Genomic DNA, 23333 nt, shown 5'->3' on the forward strand with positions numbered 1-23333 from the left:
GTGGACCCAAGTAACTGTTCTATTTCTCTCGAGGCTCCAATATCGGTGCTCATAGTGAGTGCCACAATAAAATGGCGATAGAATTGCAGAACGAATTCGATGCTTGACGAGATGAGTGTTTGTTATAGTCCCGAAAAGCGTTCAAAAATGGACAAAAAGTCCCTGACGCCCTTCACGAAGGTGCGCCGCAAAAACTGGCAACAGGAGACAGTCTACAAGGTACTTCTGCTCCATAGCTACTGATTGAAACAGTATGTTTTTATAATTTCAATTTTATCAGAGTGATCGAGAAATCCCGGAGAATTGCTACTACGGTGAGAGGTTCATACCCAAGCGATTTGACCGGGAGAACATGGATTTAAACCTGAAGTACATTGGAGAGCAAGAGGAGCGAGATATTCTGGAAACGGTCAGGATCATTATTTGAATTGGCAAATTTTTTAATCAATGTATTATCTTTAACAGGGCGTCACGGTGACTGATAGTTACTGGCGGCAGAGCAGCTTCGTCTCCAACATGAATCACATTTTTAATATTCAGGACCGCCGCCTGTTGCAGTTTAACAATCTGCAGAGTTCCAGGACAAAAGGTGGTGCCAGTAGTACCATAGATTCCGACTGGCCCTGTGATCCGCGGGCGCGTCCCTATAGTATCCAGAATGCCACGCACGAGATGCCTGGAATCTGCTATCCCATTGATAACAATATGATGGACTGGTCTGTTACAGATCAAGTTGCTATTTCCTCCAGCCAGGACATCATGTTGTGGCGCAACCTAGACGAGAAGACCATGGTCTTCAAGTTAGAGTCGCCGACATCGCTGAAGTACTCCCCAGATGGCAAGCACTTGGCCATCGGTTGCATGGACGGCAGCTATCCAGGTACCAGTTGAGATGACCCATTCGTTGACTTGCACTAACTCCTTTGAAATTCCCCAGTACTGGACTTCTGGGAGATAATGTCTGACATGGAGTTCTTGGTTACATTTCGCAGATACTTTATGAAGTCCATGGGACACATTTGCTGTATCGAGTGGTCCCCCAACGGCGATGAGATATTTTGCGGTACCAACTGCGGAGTGATTATAGTCCTCACATACCCCAAGCTGAAGTCCACGCAGATTCGCGAACACCGTCACCCCATCACCAAGATTAAGTTTGACCCGATCGGGAAGTACATAGCTTCTAGTGATACAAATGGTACTATTTTTATCTTCGATGCCTTTTCAAAGAAGCGGTTGCTCAAGCTGGGCTGCCGATCAGCGGTCTTTGATTGGCATCCCTGGACTGGCGAGGATCTGGTAATTGGTAAGTATATTGTTTTAATTTATGGAACGTAAATGAAATGAATATCCCCCAGCCGAGCGTCGTCCTGCCTCAATTTTTATCTTCAACATGACGAGTAGAAAGTTTGTGGCTTCTTACAGACGAAAGGATGATAGGATTTTTATAAAAGCGGTAACATTCAGTAAGATTACGGGAGAGTTGCTGGTCAACATCATTCGGAAGGGTGAGATTGAATAATTTCACATTTAAATACAATTTTCTAATGACTTCTTATATCTTAAGATAACAACATGAATCTGGTGTGTGAAATCCTGGTCCTGGCTTCGTTGAATCGAGTGGTGGACCTGTTGTCCCATCAAAGCCGCGGGACGTTGTTTCTGATGTGGAGTCCGGATGGAACAAACATAGCCACAGGTGGCCTTGATGAGACCTTCTCCCTATGGAACTTCATTCCCACGCACAAGAAATACGCCATACTCCGGAAACTTCAAAAGTCCAAGGAAAACTGTAGCTCGTTCTGCCTGTTTAAGGGTATTCGGTGACCTGTTAGGATTAGGTTTTATTCTTAAATGTGTAATCAGTAAAATGTTGTATGTTTTTTTTTTATATTTCAACCAATTGTGCTATTCAATTTATTTAATCAATTCATATTTCTTTCATAAAAATTTCATTGGATATTAACCTAAGCGTTTTACAGTATGATGAAAATAAGAAAATATGCCAAGTTCTCGAAATTAATATTGGTGTCCTGCCTATGCAAAAACGGACTTATGAAAGTAAAATTCCATTGTTCACCATGGTTACTGCTTTGAAATTTGGTTGCTAAACACTACGGCTATTCTAGGTATATAAAAAAGATTTTTGTAAAATCACGTTAATTCCATCTCATCTCATTATTCGCTTCGAATGGAGCTTGATGTGGCGACTGGGTGTTGCGACTCCTGTTGGAACAAGTACTCCGCGCAGGCTTCGGCTTGCAGCCGGCGTTTCTGATTCAGATGGGGCTGTATAAATATGCGATTTACGGTGTATAGTAGGGCAGTGGATCCTAGGCCGATGGCCATCAGACCGACAGTCGTCGTTGCGAACTTCTTGAATCCTTTAATGAAACTCATCTGGGGAAGAAGAGAAAAATACTGAAGTTAGTATGGAACTCTGTAATGTTGTCGAATGGTATCCCACTTTGTCGGAGTAGTAGCTTCTGTTCCGGTAGGCTCCCCGTCCGATTTCTTATCGTTTTTGTACTTCAGTATCAGTGGCTGCCAAATGTAGACTCCTCCCAGGACCCCAAGAGCCGTTACCACCATCAACTGCGGAACTGTGACACCTCGCGGACGACGAATTTGCATGGCACGGTCGTTTAAATTGAATTATTTTACTTATTTAACATTAAATGCCTAAATTTTTTCAGCCGGCCACTGTTACATCAACGCATGGATGGGGCTTTGGGGAAACAGCTGACACGAAAGTTCTTTATCAACACTGAGAAGCAGTGTTGGCAGACATGCCCCACTATTGGGGGGTTTATTTAAATTTGAATTATTAATTAAAAGAAATTACATATCAAAGTGCTGGACTGGACCACTTGCAGAAAGATTAGGAACTATGACGTCAAACACTATATGCTAATTCCCCAGGTGTCTGGTTCTTTGACCAGAAAAAAAAACAAACTAACGGAAATGGGGAAAAAGAAAGAGGATATGCAATCCCTACAGTGTTCTATCGTGAGATGAGACAAATCTTTAAAAGAAAAAATTGCTAATTTAAAATAAATTATATTTATAAACTTAATAATATCTATATAAATTTTTAAAGTTAAAATATGTCCGTCCATAAACCGTTACTTTAATTCTAATTCCTTTGAAGAGATTTCTTTTAGGGATTCCGTGACGTTAGTACGAAAGTATTTGCATGTATGTGTGTGTATGTGTATGAAGCCCCCCAAATGGGAGTCCCACTTCAAGAGCACGTCGAAGCCGACCGCGACTGCGGCAGAACCGGAGACGGAGACGGTGACAGCGACTGAGGCAGCTTTGAAACTGAAGCTGGTTTTTAAAATGGCCAGCCCGCTTGGCTCTTGAGTCACTCTCAGTTGGAACGGCGCGTCAAACGGTTATCGCTTGCTGGCGCTCTCCTGCGCCCTGCCCCTCCGCCCGCTCCACCGTACACCGTACACCGTACCGCTCCTCGCTCCATAGAATCTATTTAACAGTTGTTTTGCTGCCTCCCAGAGACGACGACGACGACGACGCAAACGCAGAAGAAGAAGCAACCAAACGAGAAGCAAACGCCAGAAGATCAAAGCAAGCAACAATGGGAATGATAAGCAGAATTTTGGCTGGGCTGCTGCTGGCGGTCATATTGTTGGCAGCCACCACCACCACCACCGAGGCCAACTCCATACCCACGACAGTAACAACGCCACAGGGCGTGTTCGAGACCCGGACGGACAAGGTGCCCAGTCTGAGTGGCACGGGAACAGCTCTGCCAGGTGGATCTTACGACGACATCGACACCTTTGTCCCCTTCCGGAGCGACTCGCACGATCCCTTTTCGTGGCACCTGCTGAAGACAGTGCTTCAGGATGGATCAACGGCCGGAAAGAATGTAATCCTATCGCCGTTCTCCGTCAAGTTGGTGCTGGCCCTGCTGGCTGAGGCCGCCGGTGCCGGAACTCAGACCCAACGGGAACTGGCCAATACGCAGACCGACATCCGGTCGCAGAACAATGTGCGCGAGTTCTACCGCAAGACCCTCAACTCGTTCAAGAAGGAGAACCAGGTCCACGACACCCTGAGCGTCCGCACCAAGCTCTTCACCGACAGCTTCATCGAGACGCAGCAGAAGTTCACCGCCACGCTGAAGCACTTCTATGACAGCGAGGTGGAGGCTGTGGACTTCACCAAGGCGGATGCGGCGGCGGCCACCATCAACAACTGGGCCAAGAACATAACGGAGGGCCGCCTGCAACAGATCGTTACTCCGGACAGTGTCCAGAGCAGCGTCATGCTGCTCACCAACCTGATCTACTTCAACGGCCTGTGGAGGAGGCAGTTCGCCACCACCTTCCAGGGACCGTTCTTCCGGACCAAGGACTCGCAGTCGCGGGCGGAGTACATGGAACAGACGGACTTCTTCTACTACACCAACTCCGAGAAGCTGCGCGCCCAAATCCTGCGTCTGCCCTACAAGGGAAAGAACTCGATGTTCGTCCTCCTTCCGTACGCCGTCGATGGTATCCACGAGCTGGCCAAAACCCTGGAGAATGACGAGCTTAAGGGCGCCCAGTGGGCCATGGAGGAAGTCAAGGTGAAGGTGACCCTGCCCAAGTTCCACTTTGAATTCCAGCAAAATCTGAAGGAGACCCTGCGCAGCCTGGGCGTGCGTGAGATCTTCGAGAACACTGCATCCCTGCCGGGACTGACTCGCGGCGCTGATGTCGCCGGGAATGTCAAGGTCACTGACATCCTGCAGAAGGCCGGCATCGTGGTGAACGAGAAGGGCACCGAGGCCTATGCCGCCACCGTTGTGGAGATCGAGAACAAGTTCGGTGGCAGCACCATCATCGAGGAGTTCAACGTTAACCGCCCGTTCGTGTTCTTTATCGAGGAGGAGTCCACCGGCAATATAATGTTTGCCGGCAAAGTCCACAATCCCGTCAGTCAGTTGTAGGCCACTAAGGTGGAGTTATAAATAATATGCAATAAAAGTTTTAGACGAAAAGATATTCCTGTAGAGTTTTCAATTGAAGGAGCTAGTGGGGATTAGGACTCATAGCTGGAAAGCAAGAAGTTCCATCTAACTGATTTGTTTTATTTTTTTTTTTCAATGATTGCCGCTGATCTTGACCTGCTTTTCATAATAATCATGCGTGTGATGATTTCCCCCCCTCCATTGGCTGATAATCTTAGGGTCTCTGGTACTGTATAGTTGATTTATTGTATACACATGGAGGCATAACCTCCACCCCGGCACTCATTCGCGAGATGCAAATACCTTTCGACTCTGGGAATGTCCCACGTACGTAACATCAACGATATCCAATGGGTGGAGACCGATTGGTAAACGTTTCCGCGCACACTTTCAGCGACAAAAACAGTCTATGAGTCAGGCCACTGAGTAGTTCTATGCCCAGAGAGTCTCTAAACTTTACTTAGCCAATTAAGAACTTCATCAGTTTATCCCCTAGATATATATCCAGATATATGATATCCAGAAAAAACATCGAAGTGAAGTTTGTATGCAACTGTGACGTGCAAACACGGTATTGCAATGTTTGTTGTAATCGAAAACCAGTTTACAAACAATACGTGAAAGTGCTCATAAAGTGCATATTTGCTCTGCTTTCGAGAATCACGAAAATTTCCTGACTCAACCCGGCGATAAATACTGGCATTACTGCAACCATCCGACCTAAGGGACTACTTGAGTCATCTCAAGTACTCAAGACTCTTGCATCTTAAATCTCAATAAAGATAATGATAATAAACCCATCCCTACTGCCCTTGTGGGTTAATCCCAACTCACCTCGACCGCTGGGCATCATGGCAATGGTTGGTTGCTGAGCCTGCATCTGTGAGTTGGTATCCTGGCGGCGAATGTGCGAGTGCTGTGGTGGGACTGCTTGTGGTTGCTGGACTTGTGGCTGATAGTGCGGCTTGAACTGCGCCGCGAAATGAGGTTGACTGGACTGGTCAGCGGTTTGGTAATTTTGATTCTCTGCGAACCGCAAGCTTCCCTCGTTGGCGGCGCGTCGATGGTTCGAATGCTGGCCGGTCATAAGATGGCCCACAGCCTGGTTGTTGTTGGCCCCAGAGATCAGAGCCTGCAACAGAGCATTCGAAGAGGCATCCGGTCGAGTTTGACGCTGCTGACCGCGCGACTGCTGCGGTTGCTGTTGAAGATTCTTGGCCCCGGCGCTGATCAGTTTGGAGGTCTGCTCCTCCAGTTTGCGCTTCATCACAGCATTCCGCATAATAACATTCGCATGGGCCTGCAGATCCTCCTGCGACAATTGCTGCGGTGGCATTTGTTGCGACAATTGCTGCTGCTGCTGCTGTTGCTGTTGCTGTTGCTGTCTGGTTGCCAGGGTCTGCTGGACAATGGCCAGATTGTGAAGATTTTGGAGCTGGCTGGCGATTACAGTGCTCGAGAGCATGTCCAGCTGCTGCTGGTGCTGTTGCTGCTGCTGCTGTGTGTTGGTGAACTGCAGCACCGCTGTGATGGCCTCACGATCCATGTTGGAGAGCCGAGGATTGGCCAACTGCACCAATAGACCATGCTTGGAAATTTCACCTGAAAGAGAAAGGTTTCAATTTATAAATTGTATAGAATAGGACTCCCCAATGACTCACCTTTGGTCAGACGCAATAGAAGCATTTGGGTATCGGCCCTTCCCAAAATGGCCTTTAATTGCAAGCCAGCCAGGAAGGCGGTCTGCTGCTGCTGTTGCTGGATAAGCATATGTTGCTTCTGTTGCTGCTGTTGGTACTGCTGTTGCTGAATGATGAAGTTGGAAATGGCATCGTTTCCCACAGCCGGCGGCTGGGCTGGAACCTGTGGCTTGGCCGCACTAAGGGAGCCAATAAGTTTCTGGAAATTATCAGACTGTTTCATGGCAGACTCGCCCGCAGAAGACAAGGAGTTGCGCCGCCACTTGGCCTCTAACTGTTCGACTGACGGCATCTGGTTCATGTTGCCGAGGGACTTGGGCTGCTCGGGATTGGTGGCATGACCCTGATTCATTGCCTGCTTAAAGAATTCATTCAGTGACGACGACGAAGTGTTTCTCTCACGGGCGAAGAATGACATGAATTTGGAATTGTTTGAATTAGTGTTTTGCGGCTGTGGCTGATTGCCGTGATTGCCGTTCTCGTACGCATTTTGATTGAATTTGTCAGCCTGATGCGGGCGGAAGGAGCCTGAACGTTTGTCTTCCTTCACTGGAGGCTGCTGCTCGCTGGCCAGCACCTTGTTCATGTTCTCCACATTCTGATTGTTGTTGGTGTCGTGTTTGGGGATGAACTTGTTGCCAGTTACGGACTCCGAGTGCGTCCACTTGTACTTGTTCGGTTCCATCTAGGAAGAGATTGGAATTATAAGTAATTATCTACTTGGTAGCTCATACCAACCTTATGCTTTTGACCCTCCCTTTCGATCTTTCCTCCCGGCTGGGATTTGTGACCCTCCTTTAGCATCTTTTCCTCCTCTTCGTCGAAGCCGCACAGCTCGATGGTGTCCAGCCTGGAGGTTGGGCCACAGCTAAACCACTCCGGCTCCTCGCTCTGATTCCGATAGCGCCTGTGATGCTTCTCCTCGTTGTCCCGGGACTTGGGCTTGGAGACAACCAGGAAGCCCGACATAACCCGCTTCACATAGTTCTCGTTGGCACGACTCAGATCCTCACTGGACTCGTTGGAGCCCAGGGTGTCGTTCTCGGAGCGGTTGTTGGACATGCCCATTACCGGGGTGTTGGGCCGGCCATTCATGTGACCATTGTGGCTGGCTCTGTTGCTACTAATCTCACCATTGTCGAAGAACTGGAGGACTGTCATGTTGTTGCTGCTCTGGTGCTTGGCATTGGCATCATCATGATGAGCCTTGCCATTGTGATGTGACGGCATGGTACTATAGTCGTTGTAGCCCCACTTGGAGTGATTGAAGCGACCGCTTCCAATACGACGTTGGTTGACAATAGCGGGATCCTAGATGTCAAGAAAAGTGTATACATATTACAAGTTCAAATTTCATCAGAAACTGCGGCAAATCCCGATAGGGACGTTATCGCACCAAGCTCATCACTAATGCTCCCCATTTCTCACTGATCAGCTGAGTGGGGAGCGATAAATAAAAACAGTTATCAAAATAGCGGAGAACTTAAATAAACTACAATCAGTTTGCCGGAGAGCAGCTGAGCGAGAAGAGCGGGAAGAGAGTGTGTTATCACGATGCGGGAGGGAAATGTGGTAAAGTACGAGTGCCAGAGCCGCACCAAGAAATTGGAACAGCAAACGCAAAAGCGGGCATAATCGCAAAGCTGCCGAAGCTGCCAGTTGACATTGTGCTAACTCGTGGGCCGCCTCGATTACGGAGCAGCCGCAATATTTGTAAACAGTTGTCACAATCCCAATCCGATCGGAGCGATACGATCGCCAGGCATTCGACACGATGCAGTTTGTGGCCACTGGTAGGTGGAGTGTATGGAAAAACACACAGGGGTCTCGTGAACGGCGGTATCATGAACATCTTTTCGACTTTTAAAACAAACAATTAGCACACTAGTTGCTCCAACTAATTATTATTTTTAAACCCTCCTCCTAGAACACCAACATCGACGTTTTAATCCTTTGAATGGGCAGTGGGTTCTGGTATGTCCACACCGCACCCAACGCCCTTGGTCGGGCCAGCAGGAGAAGCCGCAGAAGAACGAGGTGCCCGAATTCGATCCCAGCAATCCCCTCTGCCCCGGAGTGACACGCCCCAATGGAATTGTAATCAAAGATATCATAAAAATTAAGTATAATTTTAAACTAAACCCACTTTTTTTTGTAGGAAACACCCGCCTATGAAAGCACCTATGTATTTGACAACGACTTCCCGGCCTTGGTGGAGGCAGTGCCCATCCCGCCCAACGGCGACGACCCCTTGTTCCAGATAGCTCCGGCACGGGGCAACTGCCGGGTGATGTGCTTTCATCCCAAATCGAATCTCACCTTGCCGACCATGAGTGCAGCGGAAATCGAGGTTGTTATCGACGAGTGAGTGGAGGATTTATGGCCGCTGAGATAACACCCGCAATAATACCGACTTTTATCTCGGCCCTCCCCTATCTAGATGGATCAGGCAGTTTAACGAGCTTAGTGCCACATATGCCTGGGTGCAGATCTTCGAGAACAAGGGAGCTTCCATGGGTTGCTCCAACCCGCATCCCCACTGCCAAATCTGGTCCTGCTCGTTCCTGCCCACCGAACCGCAGCTCAAGCAGGAGCGCCTGCGCGCCTACTACACCACCAATGAACGACCGCTCCTGGCCGACTACGTGGAGCGGGAACTGCAACGGCAGGAGCGGATCGTGATCGAGAACCCCGACTGGCTGGTGGTGGTGCCCTTCTGGGCAACCTGGCCCTTCGAGACGATGCTCATCTCGCGAAACAACAACAAGCGCATCAACGACCTAACCCTGGAGCAACGCCAAAATCTTGCCCGGACCATTAAGGAGCTGACCACCAAGTACGACAACCTGTTCCAGTGCTCCTTCCCCTACTCGATGGGCTGGCATGGGGCGCCCACTGGTCCCGAACACGCCCACGCCTCCAGTGCCCACTGGACCCTGCATGCCGTCTACTATCCCCCACTGCTCCGCTCAGCCACGGTGCGCAAATTCATGGTCGGATTCGAGCTCCTGGCCATGGCGCAACGGGATCTGACGCCCGAGCAGGCGGCTCAGAGGTTGCGAGAGGTGGACGGAACAAGGCACTATTTGGAGAAGTAGACCCTAGCATTTAACTTTCCATTTGTCGGACTAATCTAAATCCTATTCGGCTAAAAAGATTTTAATAATTATTAGAAAAATGTAAAGCGACAAACAAATATTCTAGAATAAAGTGTTGAGTGCTTGAGGGAATGATCATCATGATTGGCAATGACCACTGGAGGTCAATCGGCAATGCAATCATTGATTTATCAGATAATGGCGCTTTGCGGGTTACCTAATGATCACTTACAGTGGAAGCCACAGAGAGAGATGACTTAAGCTTAAGCCTCCCGAATTACAAAACTTTAAAGTCATTACTAACTTTTATGAGGCCTTTTAAGAGCTCACTTCGAGGTCAAAGAAACGTACAATTATGTATTATTTTCTTGTGAAATAGTAGTTGAAAGCTCACCTGGAATTCAGTTTGAAGCTGTGGTGGTTGGCTCTGGATAATGGACTCGTCACTTATTAGCTGCGGCTTGTTCTTGTTCTTGTAGAAGGCCGGCATACACTCATTTCCATTGGCGGTCGAGCTGTTCGTGTTGGTGCGCGGCCGGAAACGAGTGCCATCTGAGGTGCGCCAGAGGTTCATGCGCCGCAGACGCGCCTCCAACTCGATGTCATCGCAGGTGGCAATGCGTGGCATCACAAAGCTCTCCTTGGACCGATGCATCAGGGCGTTGAACATGCCGTTCCGAATGTCCAGCAGGTGGGTGCGGGTGTAGAGCTTAACGGGCTTGCCATTGACCATGGCAGTAGAGCGAGTGGTTTTGGGTGCCCGCAGGTTTCCTGGCTTGTGGCTGGGCGTGCCAGATGCTCGTTTCTGTTGGGCTGGACGTGGTTCGGGAGCAACTACAGCCTTGGCCTGCAGCTTCTTGGGCGAATCGTGCTCCAGATCGCAGCTCACTGCCGTGCAGGACAGCATGCTGGTGGGTTGAGTGTACGGAGTGGAGGCCCGAGCGGAGAGTACCTGCAGGGATAGGCCCTCATCCTCGGCAGCGTAGAGCGGTATTGCCTCGCGCGAAATGGCTCCAATGATCCGATTCTGTTTGTCCAGCAAGCCCATGATTTTCAACCGCCTCTCCAGCTGCACAATGACAGCCGGCTTCTTGGTCGAGGGGTGCTCTATCAGGTCCATCGAAGATGATACCACCAACGGGGCGGCATCGCCCATTCCCTCCGACTCCGAAAATCTAGGTAGCATTTCAATGGACTCGATTTTGGCATTTTCCTTGTGGCGATTGGGCTAAATAGATGGAATTGTGGTTCAATATTTGTATTTTTAAGATTTCAGCACAAAATTATGTCTTAAATGTATATCTCCAAGACTACACTTACTTCGTGACTGCCCTTTTGCAGCTTCCTGTTGGCCTCCAGCTTGGTGATGGCCTTCTCGAGGGCATCCTTTAGCTTCACGGCGGGCAGCTTAAGGTAGCCCAGGCCAGCCGACAAGTAGGCATTGCCGGGCAGCGGTGGCGGTGGGGGCGGGGCGCAGGGATCCTCCCACTTCTCTGAGCTGGCCTCGTCGTCTTCGTGCTCCAACGGTAACTGAACCGGCACCGAGGCCTTGGCCGCCGGTGGGTGTGGAGCTTGGACAGGTGTGGGAGGTGGTGGTGGTGGCGGGTAGGCGAACTTTTCCTTCTCACCTTTGGGGGTCAGCACCTCCTCTTGCTCATCCTTGGGCAGGGAGAGTTGCTGTTGGCTGGGTGCCGTGTTGGTGGCAATTTTCAGGGCGCCAGCGCCATTTTCTTGATCAGCTTCAGCCATTTGCATTGCACTTTATGCTGTGTAATTAATTATTGTCAAATTTATTGGTCACTCAGGGAGGATGATACTTACTAGACTGTATTGGTTCTTGGTTAAAACTTAAAACGAAAACCTTTGATAAGATCGAAAAATTTAACTATTGCAAAAGAACGAAATCACGTTTAACACAAGTTCGATCATAAGATCCGTTATTCGGCTTTGGTACGATGAGACGGCAAGAACATTGGAAAATACCGCGAAAATATACCAGACCGAAGAGTGGGAAGCAGAAGAGATTGATCAGTTCTGCCAAATATAGACGGAGAAAAAGATCTTAACAAAAATTTTTAAATGGCTTAATTTTCTGACATTTCAGTGCTGAAATTTTACTCTATACTGAAGGCATATGACATGTAAGCCCAGTTTTAGTAGAACCAGCGTTCTGTTAACATGTATGAGAATCAGATCAGATAATACGTTTAAGAGAAGTTTTACTTCAATGGCTTTTGCTATATTTTGTACATTTGCGAAAGTTTTTAATGTAAAGTTTAAATTGTAGGCGGGTAAGTAATATCGATAGGTTATTTCTATCATTCAGATATCGATAGTTTTGTAGATGTGGCAGCACAATTTAAGCAAAGGCATGAACCATTTCTCAAACCCGTAAAAAAAAGTAAAAGTAAAAAAAATCATTTGCAATGCCATGAAGTGATTCTATTTTATAAAACACGGAAACCATTGCAAATATATATGCTGCTCTCTTGGCCAGCGTATTAGACTTAATATAATATAAAGGTAATGGTTTATTATTAGGATTCATGAATTAATCTCAATACGATAGGAAAGTATCACTGATAAAGATGAGAGGTGTATTCGAATAGAGTGGTCATTATTTTTATATAAACTGTTTGTAATTTAAAACAGTTAAAGTTGAGAAAGATGTAACTAAAATGTGTGTAAAACATACAACATAATTATGAAATCGTGATAGGTGCCGATATTACCTTAATTTCGATATATTGGAAACATGTAAGGCACGACATAAATTTATCAATTTATGGAATATCGATGTATCGATATTTTGCTATACCAACCCTAGCGAGACAAGCCAGCCGAAAAAGTTAGGAAAAATTGAAGAATTACTTTGCAGACCACCAATTTTATAGTTTGGTACTTGGAGCAAGTACCGAATACTATATACTTGCCAAACGGATGGCTGCCTAAAGTAGGTTGCCTGCCCAATGAGCGGCGTAAACAAATCGAAACCTAACCTAAATATTCATTTTTTTTCCGAAGCAGAGAGACGCAGGAAAAGGTAATAGAAAACCCCCATAATGACCCAATATCTGCCGCCGAATCTGCTGGCGCTGTTCGCGGCGCGGGATCCCATCCCGTTCATGCCGCCGGTGGACAAGCTGCCGCACGAAAAAAAGTCCCGGGGCTATCTGGGAGTAGCCAATTTCATGGCCGATTTCGAGGACCCAAAGGACACGCCGCTGCCGAAAACAGTGGAAACACGCCAGGAGCGTCTGGAGCGAAGGCGGAGAGAGAAGGCCGAACAGGTGGCGTACAAGCTGGAGCGGGAGATTGCTCTGTGGGACCCCACCGAGATAAAGAACGCGACTGAAGACCCCTTCCGAACGCTGTTCATCGCGCGCATCAACTACGACACGTCGGAGTCGAAGCTGCGACGTGAGTTCGAGTTTTACGGACCCATTAAGAAGATAGTCCTGATCCACGACCAGGAATCAGGTAAGCCCAAGGGCTACGCCTTCATCGAGTACGAGCACGAACGTGACATGCACGCCGCCTACAAGCACGCCGATGGTAAGAAGATTGATAGCAAGCGCGTCCTGGTCGACGTTGAGCGGGCCCGCACCGTTAAAGGCTGGCTGCCACGGCGCCTGGGAGGCGGATTAGGAGGCACGCGGCGCGGCGGCAACGATGTCAACATCAAGCACTCTGGTCGCGAGGATAACGAAAGGGAGCGCGAACGTTACCGGCTGGAGCGAGAACGTGAGGATCGTGAGGGCGCCAACAGAGGCAACGGTTTGGAGCCACGGGGCGCACGTCCCGGTTTCGGTGACCGGCGTCGGTCCCGCTCCAGGGATCGTCGAGACCGAGAGCGCGACCGTGGACGCGGCGCTGTGGCTGTCGGTCGGTCACGCAGCCGATCCCGCGAACGCAGAAAACGACGTGCGGGCAGCCGAGACCGCGGCTACGAAGAGTTCGATCGAAGGGACAGACGTGACAGGGAACGGGAGCGAGATCGCGATCGGGATCGTGATCGCGAGCGTGAGAAGAAAAAGAAGCGCTCCAAGTCGCGCGAACGTGAGTCCTCCAGGGAAAGGCGGGAGCGAAAGCGAGAACGAAGGGATCGCGAGCGAGGCCCTGGCGGAGCTGGCGGAGACATTAAGGAACGGAAGCCTGAGTTCCGTGAGATGGACATCATCAAGATCAAGGAGGAGCCAATCGACGATGGTTATCCCACATACGATTACCAGAACACGGCCATTAAGCGGGAGGTTGACGACGAAAACGAGGAGAAGTACAGGCCGCCGCCTGCACACCACAACATGTTTAGTGTGCCACCGCCACCCATTTTGGGTCGTGGCGGCAATACTGGTGCCAATCAAAATCCGAATCCCGACAACGGTCAGCAGAACGCTGGTGACCAGAGCTGGTGGCGTCAGTAGGAATCATTTCATGTCTTCTACATCTCAAGGTTATTAATTGTAAAAAAATCAGCCCCCATTGAGCGAAGCAATCCAGGATGGATCCCTAGTAATCATAAAAAAAAAACACCACAAAAAAAAGGTTCCATTTTACACTTCAAATTTTAAGGTGCAGCCGCAAATATAATAGCGCTGGCGACATTTTCAAGCCCCCTAGACCGCAGAACGCAGGATTCACTAATATTTGCGTAGCTTACAAAATTTTTAATTCTTAAGTAAATCTTAACAAAAATGAATATGAAAGAAAAAGTAAGTAAAAAATAAAGCTAGCCCTTCACGTGTTTGTTTCCCCACCTTTGGTAAGGGGGTTAAAGGGAATATGACGGAGGTGACTCTGGAGAGTCTGGAGTGCTGGATTTGGAGTTCAAGCGCATTGGAGTGGTATGATGATGTGATCCCTTGGTGGTTCCTGGGACTCTTTACTTAATTAATTAAGTTAAGCTCAAAAACGATACCTTGACTCAAACCCTTGCACTAACCCGTGCCTTTTCTTTTCTCTATCTTTTTGCAGTTTTCAATCAATTGAAAATCTGACTAATGACTAGTGTGATATCAAATGCATAAGTATTTACTCAAAAACCAAAAAGAAACCCTACGGAAACTAGTTCCGTACGAATTCCATAGCAAAATTCAAAAGTTCAAATATTTAGAGCCGCATCAGGTAAATTGGTCCAAGCACAAACCTCACTAATCCATGCGTCGTCTACCATTCTAGGACATCTCTAGAATCGTAACCGGTACTGATCCGATCCGACACTTCTCCGACCCTCCTATTCTCCGCTCCGGGTTTCGTGGTGTTCTTGTGTAAGTTCTGAATCGGGTATAATTTTCAAAAAAAAAATAAAAAACTTTCGAAAACCGAAACCCTCTTCCCCGGCGAGGCAGTAATAAGGTTTCCTCCTCCGGTAAGACTTTTTTTCAATCGCCGTCAAGGCGTGAAATGTGTAAGCGAGCTTTCCTCTGTTTTGGTACACACTGCGAAATGCTCTGATGGTCTGTGAGAATTTAAATAATGACAGTAATTAATTTACCATTTCGATCTTTTCATGTACGTTGCGCTGGTTGTTGTCGTACAGAAGACGAACTCGCGGCGGAAACTCGAATTGAAAAGAAAACTGCACCAAAGGTTTGATTTTTTAGTAAACTGGTAACTACTGTTCAGGTCTCAGGTCTTCAGGGGTTATAGATTTTCGAAAAAAAAAAAATTCACTATGACTGCTTACAAACCATCATAAATTGTGGGTGGATTTTTATCCTTTTTTTACTGAGGATTTTATTACACTATCAGGTCTTCATGTAATTTTTAAAATGCTCACACATCTATATTACTAGGATATATAACAGAGAACAGAGGCATCTCGTTGGAGTTTTACCAAATATACAAATATTTAAAAAAAAATATATAAACATTGTTTCATTTTAATTTAAAAAAAAAAAAGTTAAAAATAAAATGAAGTAATATACTGTATTTTTACTTCATGATTGGGTTTTCAAAAAAATCCAAAGTTACTCAAATGAAAAATACTAAATTAAAGTTACAAGTACTGATTATCGACTTTAATTTTTTAGAAAAACCGATTTTTTGAAATTTATTTTTGAAGAAATGTTCAAAGAACAATTTTAAAAAATGTTTCAATGGTAATCTTTTCAATAGTGTACGGTTTACTACGACATACAAATAACAGATAGTTCATCACCTAATAATTTACCTTAACAAATATTTATTTTTAAATATATTTTTTAATTTGGCAAGAAAGTGGGACCAGCTCATTTACAAAGTGTGGCCATGTGGCCAAAATGGCGAAGATTAATGACCATTTTCCAACACTGACGGCCAAAAACATCGATATATCGATTCCGGAAGCGACATTTTACCCAGCTCTAGCGTGTGTGTAGTCAGAAGCAAAAAGAAGCCGCTTGGCGAAAATTTCAACAGCATAGCAGCATCGAGCATCGAAAACGCCAAGTAGGAAGGTAAATTTCGATCAAAACTGCAGTTTAGATTGTTACCAGCGTCACAACAAACAATTTGCACAATCTAACAACAATATTTTGCATTCTTTTGCGACTTTTTCAACGCTACTTTTTGTACAGCACGCCCGGCATCACCGCAAATTCTCTTTGGTTTCTGTGCACGGACAAACAAGCGAAAAAACAACATGTCTGACGAAAAGAAAGGAGGTGAGACTGAGCACATCAATCTGAAGGTTCTGGGACAGGACAATGCTGTTGTCCAGTTTAAGATCAAGAAGCACACACCCTTGCGAAAGCTTATGAACGCTTACTGTGACCGGGCCGGTCTCTCCATGCAGGTGGTGCGCTTCCGCTTCGACGGCCAGCCTATTAATGAGAACGATACTCCGACCTCGCTGGAGATGGAGGAGGGCGACACCATTGAAGTATACCAACAGCAGACCGGTGGAGCTGTCTATTAATATACTTACTTAGTTAAGTTAGTTACTCCTTCTTTTATAACAACAAAAAAAAAAAAATCCAAACTCAACATAAGAAAATCTAAGAAGAATACAAAAAACCGGCGAGAAACAACTTCTATCATTGAAACAAGAATTCAATACGTTTAGTAAACAAGAGCTGATTTTGTCTACACAAAATCGCCAACAAAGATAAAACAATGGCATACAAAAAATGGGAAATAAAGCATTTTACAAACTATATGCGCCTTGTATTTTTTTTTTTTTTTTTTCATTGTAAGATCCGGTGGCGCGAAATTCCCGCTTCCTATCCCTCATTTCAGTCACTTACACTCACACACACACTCACAGGTAGTGCTTTGGGGAAGAATGCGTGCCTGTGTATGTGTAACTTGGTATACATACACAATCAGTCCAGCTGGACTTGCGGAAAGGGTACTTGCAGTATGGACTGGACGCAGGTAAATCTGCATAGACCGGGAAAACCATAACCTTCAAGATCAAAATATAATAATAGGTATGACATCATTTGACGGAATGTTCTGGATTAAGAATACAATATGACCCATGGGACGAACATAACCTCAAAATTTCCAACACCAGTTAAGTATGCCATGTAGGCTCAAGACCTGAGCACTACATGGCAAAATGTGTATGTATAACTAAATTTGGAGATGTATGTATTTGTGAATAGAGGTACAGTCATGTCAAAAGTATGTGATATAATAGATAATTCTTATCTATGAATCAATAAATTTTTTTTTCGAATTATTTAGAAATTTGAAGTATTTCAGTTTTGGAATACGAATAAGCCGCATTAGTGGGACACCCTAATCACATTTGACTTCCCATATTTATTTCATAAAAAAATGAAATTAAATTATAAATAATTATAAACAAATTTAAATATATCTAGAACCTCATCTAAAAACCAAAAAGTCTAATCTGACAATTGAAATTTTCGACTTGTGATTTTGACAGATAACAGATACAATTGTATCTTAAAATTTAAATTCTTAAAGGCACACAAGACTTATTCAAGAAAAAATGCAGTAAAAACTAAGAAAAATATTTCGAAAAAGGCATTTAATATCTTCACTAACGGTTTTAAATTTGCGAAATTTATTTTCATCAACAAATATAAGATGTTTTTTTTATTTACATATTGCCATTTAAAAAAGAAGTAACGAAAGGCACCTTTTCCCCGGTTAAGATTAATGAATAAATAGAGGCTTAGACCCATTCCTTGGGGTTTCGTAGAACCTTTAATAGCTTGCTTTCCTCCGACTTGGATTTCGGTTCGTGCATATATTCCCAGCGGGCATGCAGGGGAAGTGACATGAGGATGCTTTCATACCGAGCTCCGGGCGTATAGAGCCCAAACTTGGTGCCCCGATCATAAATCAGATTGAACTCCACATACCGACCTCGGCGCAGTAGTTGCCATTGCCGCTCATTGGAACCGTACTCGCGATTTTTATTTTTACGAACCAGCGGCATATATGAGGGGATCACTGCCTTGGCGCAGCTGGAGACGAACTTGAAGGCAGACTCCTGATTGGGAGTATCCACATCATCGAAAAAGATACCGCCGATGCCGCGGCTCTCGTTTCGATGCTTGATGCGGAAATAGTCGTCGCACCATTTCTTAAAACGTGGATAGTAAGTGGCGTCGTGCTCGTCGCACGCAGACTTCAGTGTCTGGTGAAAGTGGTTGGCGTCCTTCTCGCAAAGGTAGTACGGTGTCAGGTCGGTACCGCCACCAAACCACCATTGCTTCTCTCCCTTGGCCGTCTCTACCTCGAAATATCTGTAGTTAAAATGGATTGTGGGTACGTGCGGATTACGAGGATGGATGACGGCGCTCACGCCGCTTGCATAGAACGGCAACTTCTTGCCCGAGTTCAATTTCTTGCCACGGGCTCGCATCTGTTCGACAGCGGCCGGCGGAAGCCAGCCGGTGACGACCGAGATGTTGACGCCGGCTTTCTCAAACACATCACCGTCCTGCAGGACACACGTAATTCCGCCACCACCCTCCGCACGTTCCCACCGATCCACCTCGAAGCGCTGGCCACAGTTCTCCTCCGCCTCCAGAGCACGACAAACCTCTGCCTGAATCTCTAAAATCAACAGTTCCATGCGATGCCGCATGTTGTCCTTGTCCGCCAGTAGTGCCTTGCAGTCTGTTATGGGTTCGGCCATGAACCGCGATGTATCAAGTGTCTGCTTGACCTTTGCATGGTCTTCTGCAGCCGCCGCATCGGCGTACGTGACAACGGAGAAGGTAGTTAGTCCCAGCCCGGTTCCCAGGAGAAAGCCCCTTATGTGTTGACCCTTGGATCGGCGGAGCAGCTGGAACGTACTCAGCGACGCCAAGGATAGTGTGTGCCGCAGTGCGTTCATTATTTTCTATATGACGCCTACTTGAAATTTTTAACTCAATGAAATTTTACCTCGTTCGAACGAAACTATTTGTTATCTTTTTTTTTTGCCGGCCTTTGAAGTTGCGTATTCGGTTATCGATCTATCGGATTCAACCACAGTATTAACCGCCTACAAGAAAAACATAAAAGTATTCCACAAGAGGTAAATATTTAAATGAAATAACATGCATAATGTTAATTAAATTTGTATAGAAGCTCTAATTATGCAGATTTTTCTATTTAATCTACAATTACAATAATGTAAACAAGAAAATTTATATAAATTTATTTTTTTTAATTTTTCATGCCAATTGAACATTTTTCCCTTTTCTATTTTGTTTTTTGCAAGCTTTCAAAAATCAAAGAATATTTGATTCATAATAATATTTAAATTTTTGAAATATTGGCGCCAATTTCAAAATTCGGAAATTCCATCCCTATAATGCATCGTAATTTCGATTAATCTTGCCCCCATCTCTCGTTCAAAGGCTGGAGCGTCGCGTTTGAAATTACCGATCGTTTTGTGGCATACCGCGATCCAAGCAATATATTTAAATATCTAGTGTGTGCGAGGAATTTATTGCAAGAAGGTAGGTAGTTAGGACTGGCGTATGTCACTAAATGCTTTAAACTATAGGCGATCGATTGAACCGGAGTACCTGGATTTGTGCCTCAAGGACTTGCCACTCGCGCACACGTATACACGCAAATAAAAAGGAAAAAAATGAGTGGTCTTAGAAAGTTTCAGGACAACGAGGCCTGGCGTCAGAAACTGCGTGCCTATCTCTTGAACGATTGGTAAATACATTTTCTTTGGGTAGCCAGAATCCTACATAGAATCGAAATTCCATAGAAATTTGATCACCAACAAAAACAAATGTGTATTCTTGAATGCCGCATGTCAAAAACCGAGTTACCTACCTACATACTTTAGTTTCAAAAAATCAGTTTTGTTTAGTTTTGCTTGTGCCGGCTAACGTTTCTCAATATTTCAGCCAACCCAAGAAACCTGCCAAAATGGAGGAGTCTAAGGAAATGCGCTACAGCTTGAGTATCGACGAGGACATCCGGAATAGGGCTAAGAAAGTGACTCCGCCGGCTGGCACCAGCCAAACCACAATATGTATCAATGAGGATACCATATACGAAGGAGCTATGGGACAATTCAGTGATCGGGATGACAGCTTTGATGCGTTCGAACGGATGTGCGATAAGACTGCCTCCGATCCCAATAGCACCTTGTTCCAGTACCTCCACAGTGAGGACAAAAGTCAGGTTGTTGCGATGGCTAAGGATCGCAGCGTCTCCCGAGACCTTAGCGCCGATGATCAGAAAGAAATTGATGCTCTGCGTCGTATGCTTGAAGCAGTGGGCACCGAGGATCTCCTGGACAACGAGAGTCCGGTGAAGGGCGTGGAATGCACTCAGCTGGAGGACGTGGAGGCGCCTTCACGGTTCTGGGACAACGATAATACCATGGCTGGGTTTGACGAGTCCAGCATGGAGCCCAAAACCAAGGTCTCGCCCGTGAAGATGGTGGGCCTGATGCGCCCCTCGACTATTATCGAGGACAATGAACTCGACTCTGACATGTCATCGCAGGTTAGCTTCCAGAGTGCTCGCACTTTAAAAACGAACGCGTCTAGTTGCTATGAAACAGCTACAGATAACTCTTTGAGCGGAACTCTTCTAAGCGTCGATGATATGTTTTATGCGGCAATTGCTAAGGCTAAACCCCCGGGAATGTCAAAGGGCGAAGAACTGGAGCTCCTAAGCGATCTCCACGGTAGCCTAAAAGAGCTAACGAAGGAGCAGAATGAGCCAGTAGAGGAGGAACAGGAATCCGATTATGTAGAAAACACAATAATAGAACTGTCTTCATCGGACGATGAAGAGGTGCAGCTTGTTTCTGACCTAAAACAGGAAAATATCTCTTGTCTCCATGAAAAGTCGGTTGCTGAGAAACAACCCGCACATGACACTCCAGAGGAGGTTCATGACTTGACAGCTGAAGTTGAGTCGGAGGACAAGGAGAACGACGAGAACCAATCCATGCATTTTAACGATACTATGGAGGAGATGCAGTTTATGATGCAAAAGGGCATGGAGTACATAGCTGGAGCAGCTGCGCCTGCTGCCGCTTCCTCCCTTGCTACTGCCAAGCCCAAAAGTCCGGTGTTGGCAAAATCGAATACGTTTGTAATGTCGCCCAGGCAGATTCGCAAAACTCCGAAATCTGAATTTTTGGAACCATCCCTACCACTTCGTTCTAGTAATAAAACCCCGCAAAGCCTTAGATCATCACCCTGCAAGGCTAAGCAGCCTTTGAAGCATGATCTCAACATGGAGTGGACTAAGAAAAAGTTCTTCGGTGCATCCTCTGGAATTCCGCAGCGTCGACAGCAGCAGATAAAGCAGCCGTATTCTAATATCGTTAGTCCCATTCGCACTTACACACAGAAGTCGGGCACTGCGCCTCTCATGGCACTATTTAGGCAGACCAGCGCAGACGTGTTCAGTACCTTGGCCATAAGTGAGCTGGAACAGGAGTCCCGCCTTTGCCAACCGAAGCCTAACTTTGGCAAGGGCGCTGGCTCCGTAGAAATAAGTGGATGTTTGCTCGAGGGCATTGACTCCACGGCTCAACTGCTGCCCAAAAAAGCATACATATCTTCTGAAATCAAACACGTAAGTTAAAACTGAAATTGATTCCACAAATGCTATAATATTCTGTTCTTAGGTGGTGGACGAGCGCACTCCACTGCCTATGCCCAGTGTGCCACGCATTCAAAAGTATCTAAACTCGGCGGTGGAGCCTACTGTCCTCCGTCATGATGGTAAAATGAAAATGGCAAATGATGCGCCACGTAACCCCTCCACATCGTCGCACATCCCACGGCTCGCTAACCACAGCCTGGCCGATCTATCACTAGCCTCTGGAGATGTTTCCTTGTATACGATTCGGGATGCACAAAAGTTTTAAGATTATAAGAAAACGTCCATGTTTTAAGGGTTAAACTTGCTACAAGAATATAAATGTGTATTGAATAACTAGTCCTAGTAAATGCCATCGTTTTCAATTTTGGGAAATTAGTAGGATTACTGTTTTTGCGGCTGCGGTCCCTTCCAGGCGCGATTCACCTTCGACTCCGAGGGCCTGCCCAATTCGGAGCAAATAAATCGACCCACTTCAATGAGTTTGTCCAGATCAACGCCGGTATTGAGGCCCATGCCGTGCAACATGTAGACTACATCTTCGGTGGCTGCATTGCCAGACGCCCCCCTAGCATAGGGGCACCCACCTAGGCCAGATACAGACGAGTCCACCACCCGAATGCCATACTCCAGGGAAACTAGGATGTTGGACAGAGCCTGGCCGTAGGTGTCGTGGCAGTGAACGGCCAACTTTTCAGAAGGTATCGCACGCGTCACCTCGTCAAGCATACGGCGCATACTGCCTGGAGTGCCTACCCCAATGGTATCACCCAGGGATATCTCATAGCACCCCATTTCATGCAACGCTTCGACTACTTTGACCACGGCACTGGGAGCTACAGCGCCTTCGTAGGGGCAGCCAACTACGGTTGATACATAGCCCCGGACACGAACTCCATTCTCCTTTGCCGCCTTCAGGACTGGCTTGAATCTTTCGATAGCCTCCGCTGCTGTACAATTGACGTTTTTCAGGGAAAAGGCGTCGGAAGCGGCTCCAAACACGGCCACCTCTTCAGCTCCCGCCGCTAGGGCGCTCTCGAATCCTTTAATGTTGGGCGTGAGTACGGGGTAGCTGATTCCAGGCACCTTACGTATTCCACAGAACACTTCAGTGTTGTCTCCCATCTGGGGCACCCATTTCGCACTCACAAAGCTTGTCGCCTCGATAGTTTTCAGGCCCGTTTTGGAGAGGCGATCAATCAATTCAATTTTTGTGGCTGCTGGGAGCAGTTTGGGTTCGTTTTGGAGTCCATCCCGTGGACCCACCTCCACAATTCGCACCGAATTGGATGAGGGGCTCGTCACGGCTGTGCGCTATTGGTTTTGATAAGATTAATTTCTGTAGTCATAAATACATTTTAAAGTAATACCGTGAAAAGCAGGAGGGCGTATGAACGACGGCCGGGGGCAAGGATTCGGGAAATTTGCATTGCGAAAAATATGTAAATAAATGTTACGTATGGATGGGGGGCCTACTCCCACTTCAAGGCAATCAGCTGTTGCTTATCAATGGCCATGATC

The 23333-nt window shown here is 46.5% G+C and overlaps 10 protein-coding genes across 12 annotated transcripts; 6 read left to right on the plus strand and 4 right to left on the minus strand.

The window, feature by feature from the left end:
* The first annotated feature begins 13 nt into the window (after positions 1–13).
* LOC6497281 (protein cortex) lies at positions 14–1899 on the plus strand. The gene is made up of 6 exons (XM_001962360.4): positions 14–219; positions 281–409; positions 466–880; positions 938–1306; positions 1359–1508; positions 1568–1899. The coding sequence occupies exons 1-6, from the start codon at positions 100–102 to the stop codon at positions 1825–1827; spliced, it is 1443 nt and encodes a 480-aa protein (XP_001962396.2). The 5' UTR covers positions 14–99; the 3' UTR covers positions 1828–1899.
* LOC26514742 lies at positions 1877–2754 on the minus strand. Its single transcript, XM_014906877.3, has 2 exons — positions 2468–2754; positions 1877–2400 (listed from the first exon to the last, which is right to left on the minus strand). The coding sequence occupies exon 2, from the start codon at positions 2398–2400 to the stop codon at positions 2179–2181; it is 222 nt and encodes a 73-aa protein (XP_014762363.1). The 5' UTR covers positions 2468–2754; the 3' UTR covers positions 1877–2178.
* On the minus strand, positions 1877–11896 carry LOC6498248 (protein cup). Its single transcript, XM_001962357.4, has 7 exons — positions 11598–11896; positions 11097–11542; positions 10171–11004; positions 7417–7989; positions 6640–7363; positions 5813–6580; positions 1877–2400 (listed from the first exon to the last, which is right to left on the minus strand). Exons 2-7 carry the CDS (start codon positions 11529–11531, stop codon positions 2387–2389), a joined length of 3348 nt encoding a protein of 1115 aa, XP_001962393.1. The 5' UTR covers positions 11532–11542; positions 11598–11896; the 3' UTR covers positions 1877–2386.
* LOC6497282 (serine protease inhibitor 27A) lies at positions 3336–5012 on the plus strand. The gene has a single exon (XM_001962359.4). It carries the CDS (start codon positions 3599–3601, stop codon positions 4955–4957), a length of 1359 nt encoding a protein of 452 aa, XP_001962395.1. The 5' UTR covers positions 3336–3598; the 3' UTR covers positions 4958–5012.
* Positions 8163–10061, plus strand: LOC6497283 (probable galactose-1-phosphate uridylyltransferase). The gene is made up of 4 exons (XM_001962358.4): positions 8163–8471; positions 8606–8775; positions 8837–9042; positions 9119–10061. The coding sequence occupies exons 1-4, from the start codon at positions 8453–8455 to the stop codon at positions 9774–9776; spliced, it is 1053 nt and encodes a 350-aa protein (XP_001962394.1). The 5' UTR covers positions 8163–8452; the 3' UTR covers positions 9777–10061.
* Positions 11897–12542: 646 nt separating the features above from the next.
* LOC6497284 (U1 small nuclear ribonucleoprotein 70 kDa) lies at positions 12543–14516 on the plus strand. 2 transcript variants are annotated; one of them, XM_001962356.4, is made up of 2 exons: positions 12543–12729; positions 12804–14516. In XM_001962356.4, the coding sequence occupies exon 2, from the start codon at positions 12839–12841 to the stop codon at positions 14198–14200; it is 1362 nt and encodes a 453-aa protein (XP_001962392.1). In that variant the 5' UTR covers positions 12543–12729; positions 12804–12838; the 3' UTR covers positions 14201–14516. The 2 variants fall into 2 exon arrangements, with proteins under 2 accessions (XP_001962392.1, XP_014761614.1); XM_014906128.3 differs by having other exon boundaries at positions 12544–12729; positions 12801–14516.
* A 1539-nt stretch (positions 14517–16055) lies between these two features.
* LOC6497285 (small ubiquitin-related modifier 3) lies at positions 16056–16912 on the plus strand. Its single transcript, XM_001962355.4, has 2 exons — positions 16056–16213; positions 16334–16912. Exon 2 carries the CDS (start codon positions 16399–16401, stop codon positions 16672–16674), a length of 276 nt encoding a protein of 91 aa, XP_001962391.1. The 5' UTR covers positions 16056–16213; positions 16334–16398; the 3' UTR covers positions 16675–16912.
* An 858-nt stretch (positions 16913–17770) lies between these two features.
* Positions 17771–19192, minus strand: LOC6498247 (oxygen-dependent coproporphyrinogen-III oxidase). Its single transcript, XM_001962354.4, has one exon. It carries the CDS (start codon positions 19075–19077, stop codon positions 17905–17907), a length of 1173 nt encoding a protein of 390 aa, XP_001962390.1. The 5' UTR covers positions 19078–19192; the 3' UTR covers positions 17771–17904.
* A 350-nt stretch (positions 19193–19542) lies between these two features.
* On the plus strand, positions 19543–22162 carry LOC6497286. 2 transcript variants are annotated; one of them, XM_001962353.4, is made up of 3 exons: positions 19543–19895; positions 20093–21785; positions 21838–22162. In XM_001962353.4, exons 1-3 carry the CDS (start codon positions 19822–19824, stop codon positions 22078–22080), a joined length of 2010 nt encoding a protein of 669 aa, XP_001962389.1. In that variant the 5' UTR covers positions 19543–19821; the 3' UTR covers positions 22081–22162. The 2 variants fall into 2 exon arrangements, with proteins under 2 accessions (XP_001962389.1, XP_014761615.1); XM_014906129.3 differs by having other exon boundaries at positions 19543–19687.
* Positions 22102–23328, minus strand: LOC6498246 (hydroxymethylglutaryl-CoA lyase, mitochondrial). The gene is made up of 2 exons (XM_001962352.4): positions 23183–23328; positions 22102–23126 (listed from the first exon to the last, which is right to left on the minus strand). Exons 1-2 carry the CDS (start codon positions 23240–23242, stop codon positions 22197–22199), a joined length of 990 nt encoding a protein of 329 aa, XP_001962388.1. The 5' UTR covers positions 23243–23328; the 3' UTR covers positions 22102–22196.
* Between the last annotated feature and the right edge of the window lie 5 nt (positions 23329–23333).

The sequence above is a fragment of the Drosophila ananassae genome, chromosome 3R (genome assembly GCF_017639315.1).
Source record: "Drosophila ananassae strain 14024-0371.13 chromosome 3R, ASM1763931v2, whole genome shotgun sequence".
Classification (NCBI taxonomy): domain Eukaryota; kingdom Metazoa; phylum Arthropoda; class Insecta; order Diptera; family Drosophilidae; genus Drosophila; species Drosophila ananassae.

Coding starts and splice junctions, on each gene's coding strand:
- LOC6498248 (XM_001962357.4), bottom strand. CDS start 11,531: ATGCAAATGGCTGAAGCTGATCAAGAAAATGGCGCTGGCGCCCTGAAA. Junction 11,005..11,096: donor TGCAAAAGGGCAGTCACGAA/GTAAGTGTAGTC, acceptor CCATCTATTTAG/CCCAATCGCCACAAGGAAAA. Junction 6,581..6,639: donor TCTATTGCGTCTGACCAAAG/GTGAGTCATTGG, acceptor TTTCTCTTTCAG/GTGAAATTTCCAAGCATGGT.
- LOC6497284 (XM_001962356.4), top strand. CDS start 12,839: ATGACCCAATATCTGCCGCCGAATCTGCTGGCGCTGTTCGCGGCGCGG.
- LOC6498246 (XM_001962352.4), bottom strand. CDS start 23,242: ATGCAAATTTCCCGAATCCTTGCCCCCGGCCGTCGTTCATACGCCCTC. Junction 23,127..23,182: donor ACGCCCTCCTGCTTTTCACG/GTATTACTTTAA, acceptor CAAAACCAATAG/CGCACAGCCGTGACGAGCCC.
- LOC26514742 (XM_014906877.3), bottom strand. CDS start 2,400: ATGAGTTTCATTAAAGGATTCAAGAAGTTCGCAACGACGACTGTCGGT.
- LOC6497282 (XM_001962359.4), top strand. CDS start 3,599: ATGGGAATGATAAGCAGAATTTTGGCTGGGCTGCTGCTGGCGGTCATA.
- LOC6497283 (XM_001962358.4), top strand. Junction 8,776..8,836: donor TGACACGCCCCAATGGAATT/GTAATCAAAGAT, acceptor TTTTTTTTGTAG/GAAACACCCGCCTATGAAAG. Junction 9,043..9,118: donor ATCGAGGTTGTTATCGACGA/GTGAGTGGAGGA, acceptor TCCCCTATCTAG/ATGGATCAGGCAGTTTAACG.
- LOC6497281 (XM_001962360.4), top strand. CDS start 100: ATGCTTGACGAGATGAGTGTTTGTTATAGTCCCGAAAAGCGTTCAAAA. Junction 1,307..1,358: donor TGGCGAGGATCTGGTAATTG/GTAAGTATATTG, acceptor AATATCCCCCAG/CCGAGCGTCGTCCTGCCTCA. Junction 1,509..1,567: donor GGTCAACATCATTCGGAAGG/GTGAGATTGAAT, acceptor TTATATCTTAAG/ATAACAACATGAATCTGGTG.
- LOC6497285 (XM_001962355.4), top strand. CDS start 16,399: ATGTCTGACGAAAAGAAAGGAGGTGAGACTGAGCACATCAATCTGAAG.
- LOC6497286 (XM_001962353.4), top strand. CDS start 19,822: ATGAGTGGTCTTAGAAAGTTTCAGGACAACGAGGCCTGGCGTCAGAAA. Junction 19,896..20,092: donor GCCTATCTCTTGAACGATTG/GTAAATACATTT, acceptor TCAATATTTCAG/CCAACCCAAGAAACCTGCCA. Junction 21,786..21,837: donor TATCTTCTGAAATCAAACAC/GTAAGTTAAAAC, acceptor TTCTGTTCTTAG/GTGGTGGACGAGCGCACTCC.
- LOC6498247 (XM_001962354.4), bottom strand. CDS start 19,077: ATGAACGCACTGCGGCACACACTATCCTTGGCGTCGCTGAGTACGTTC.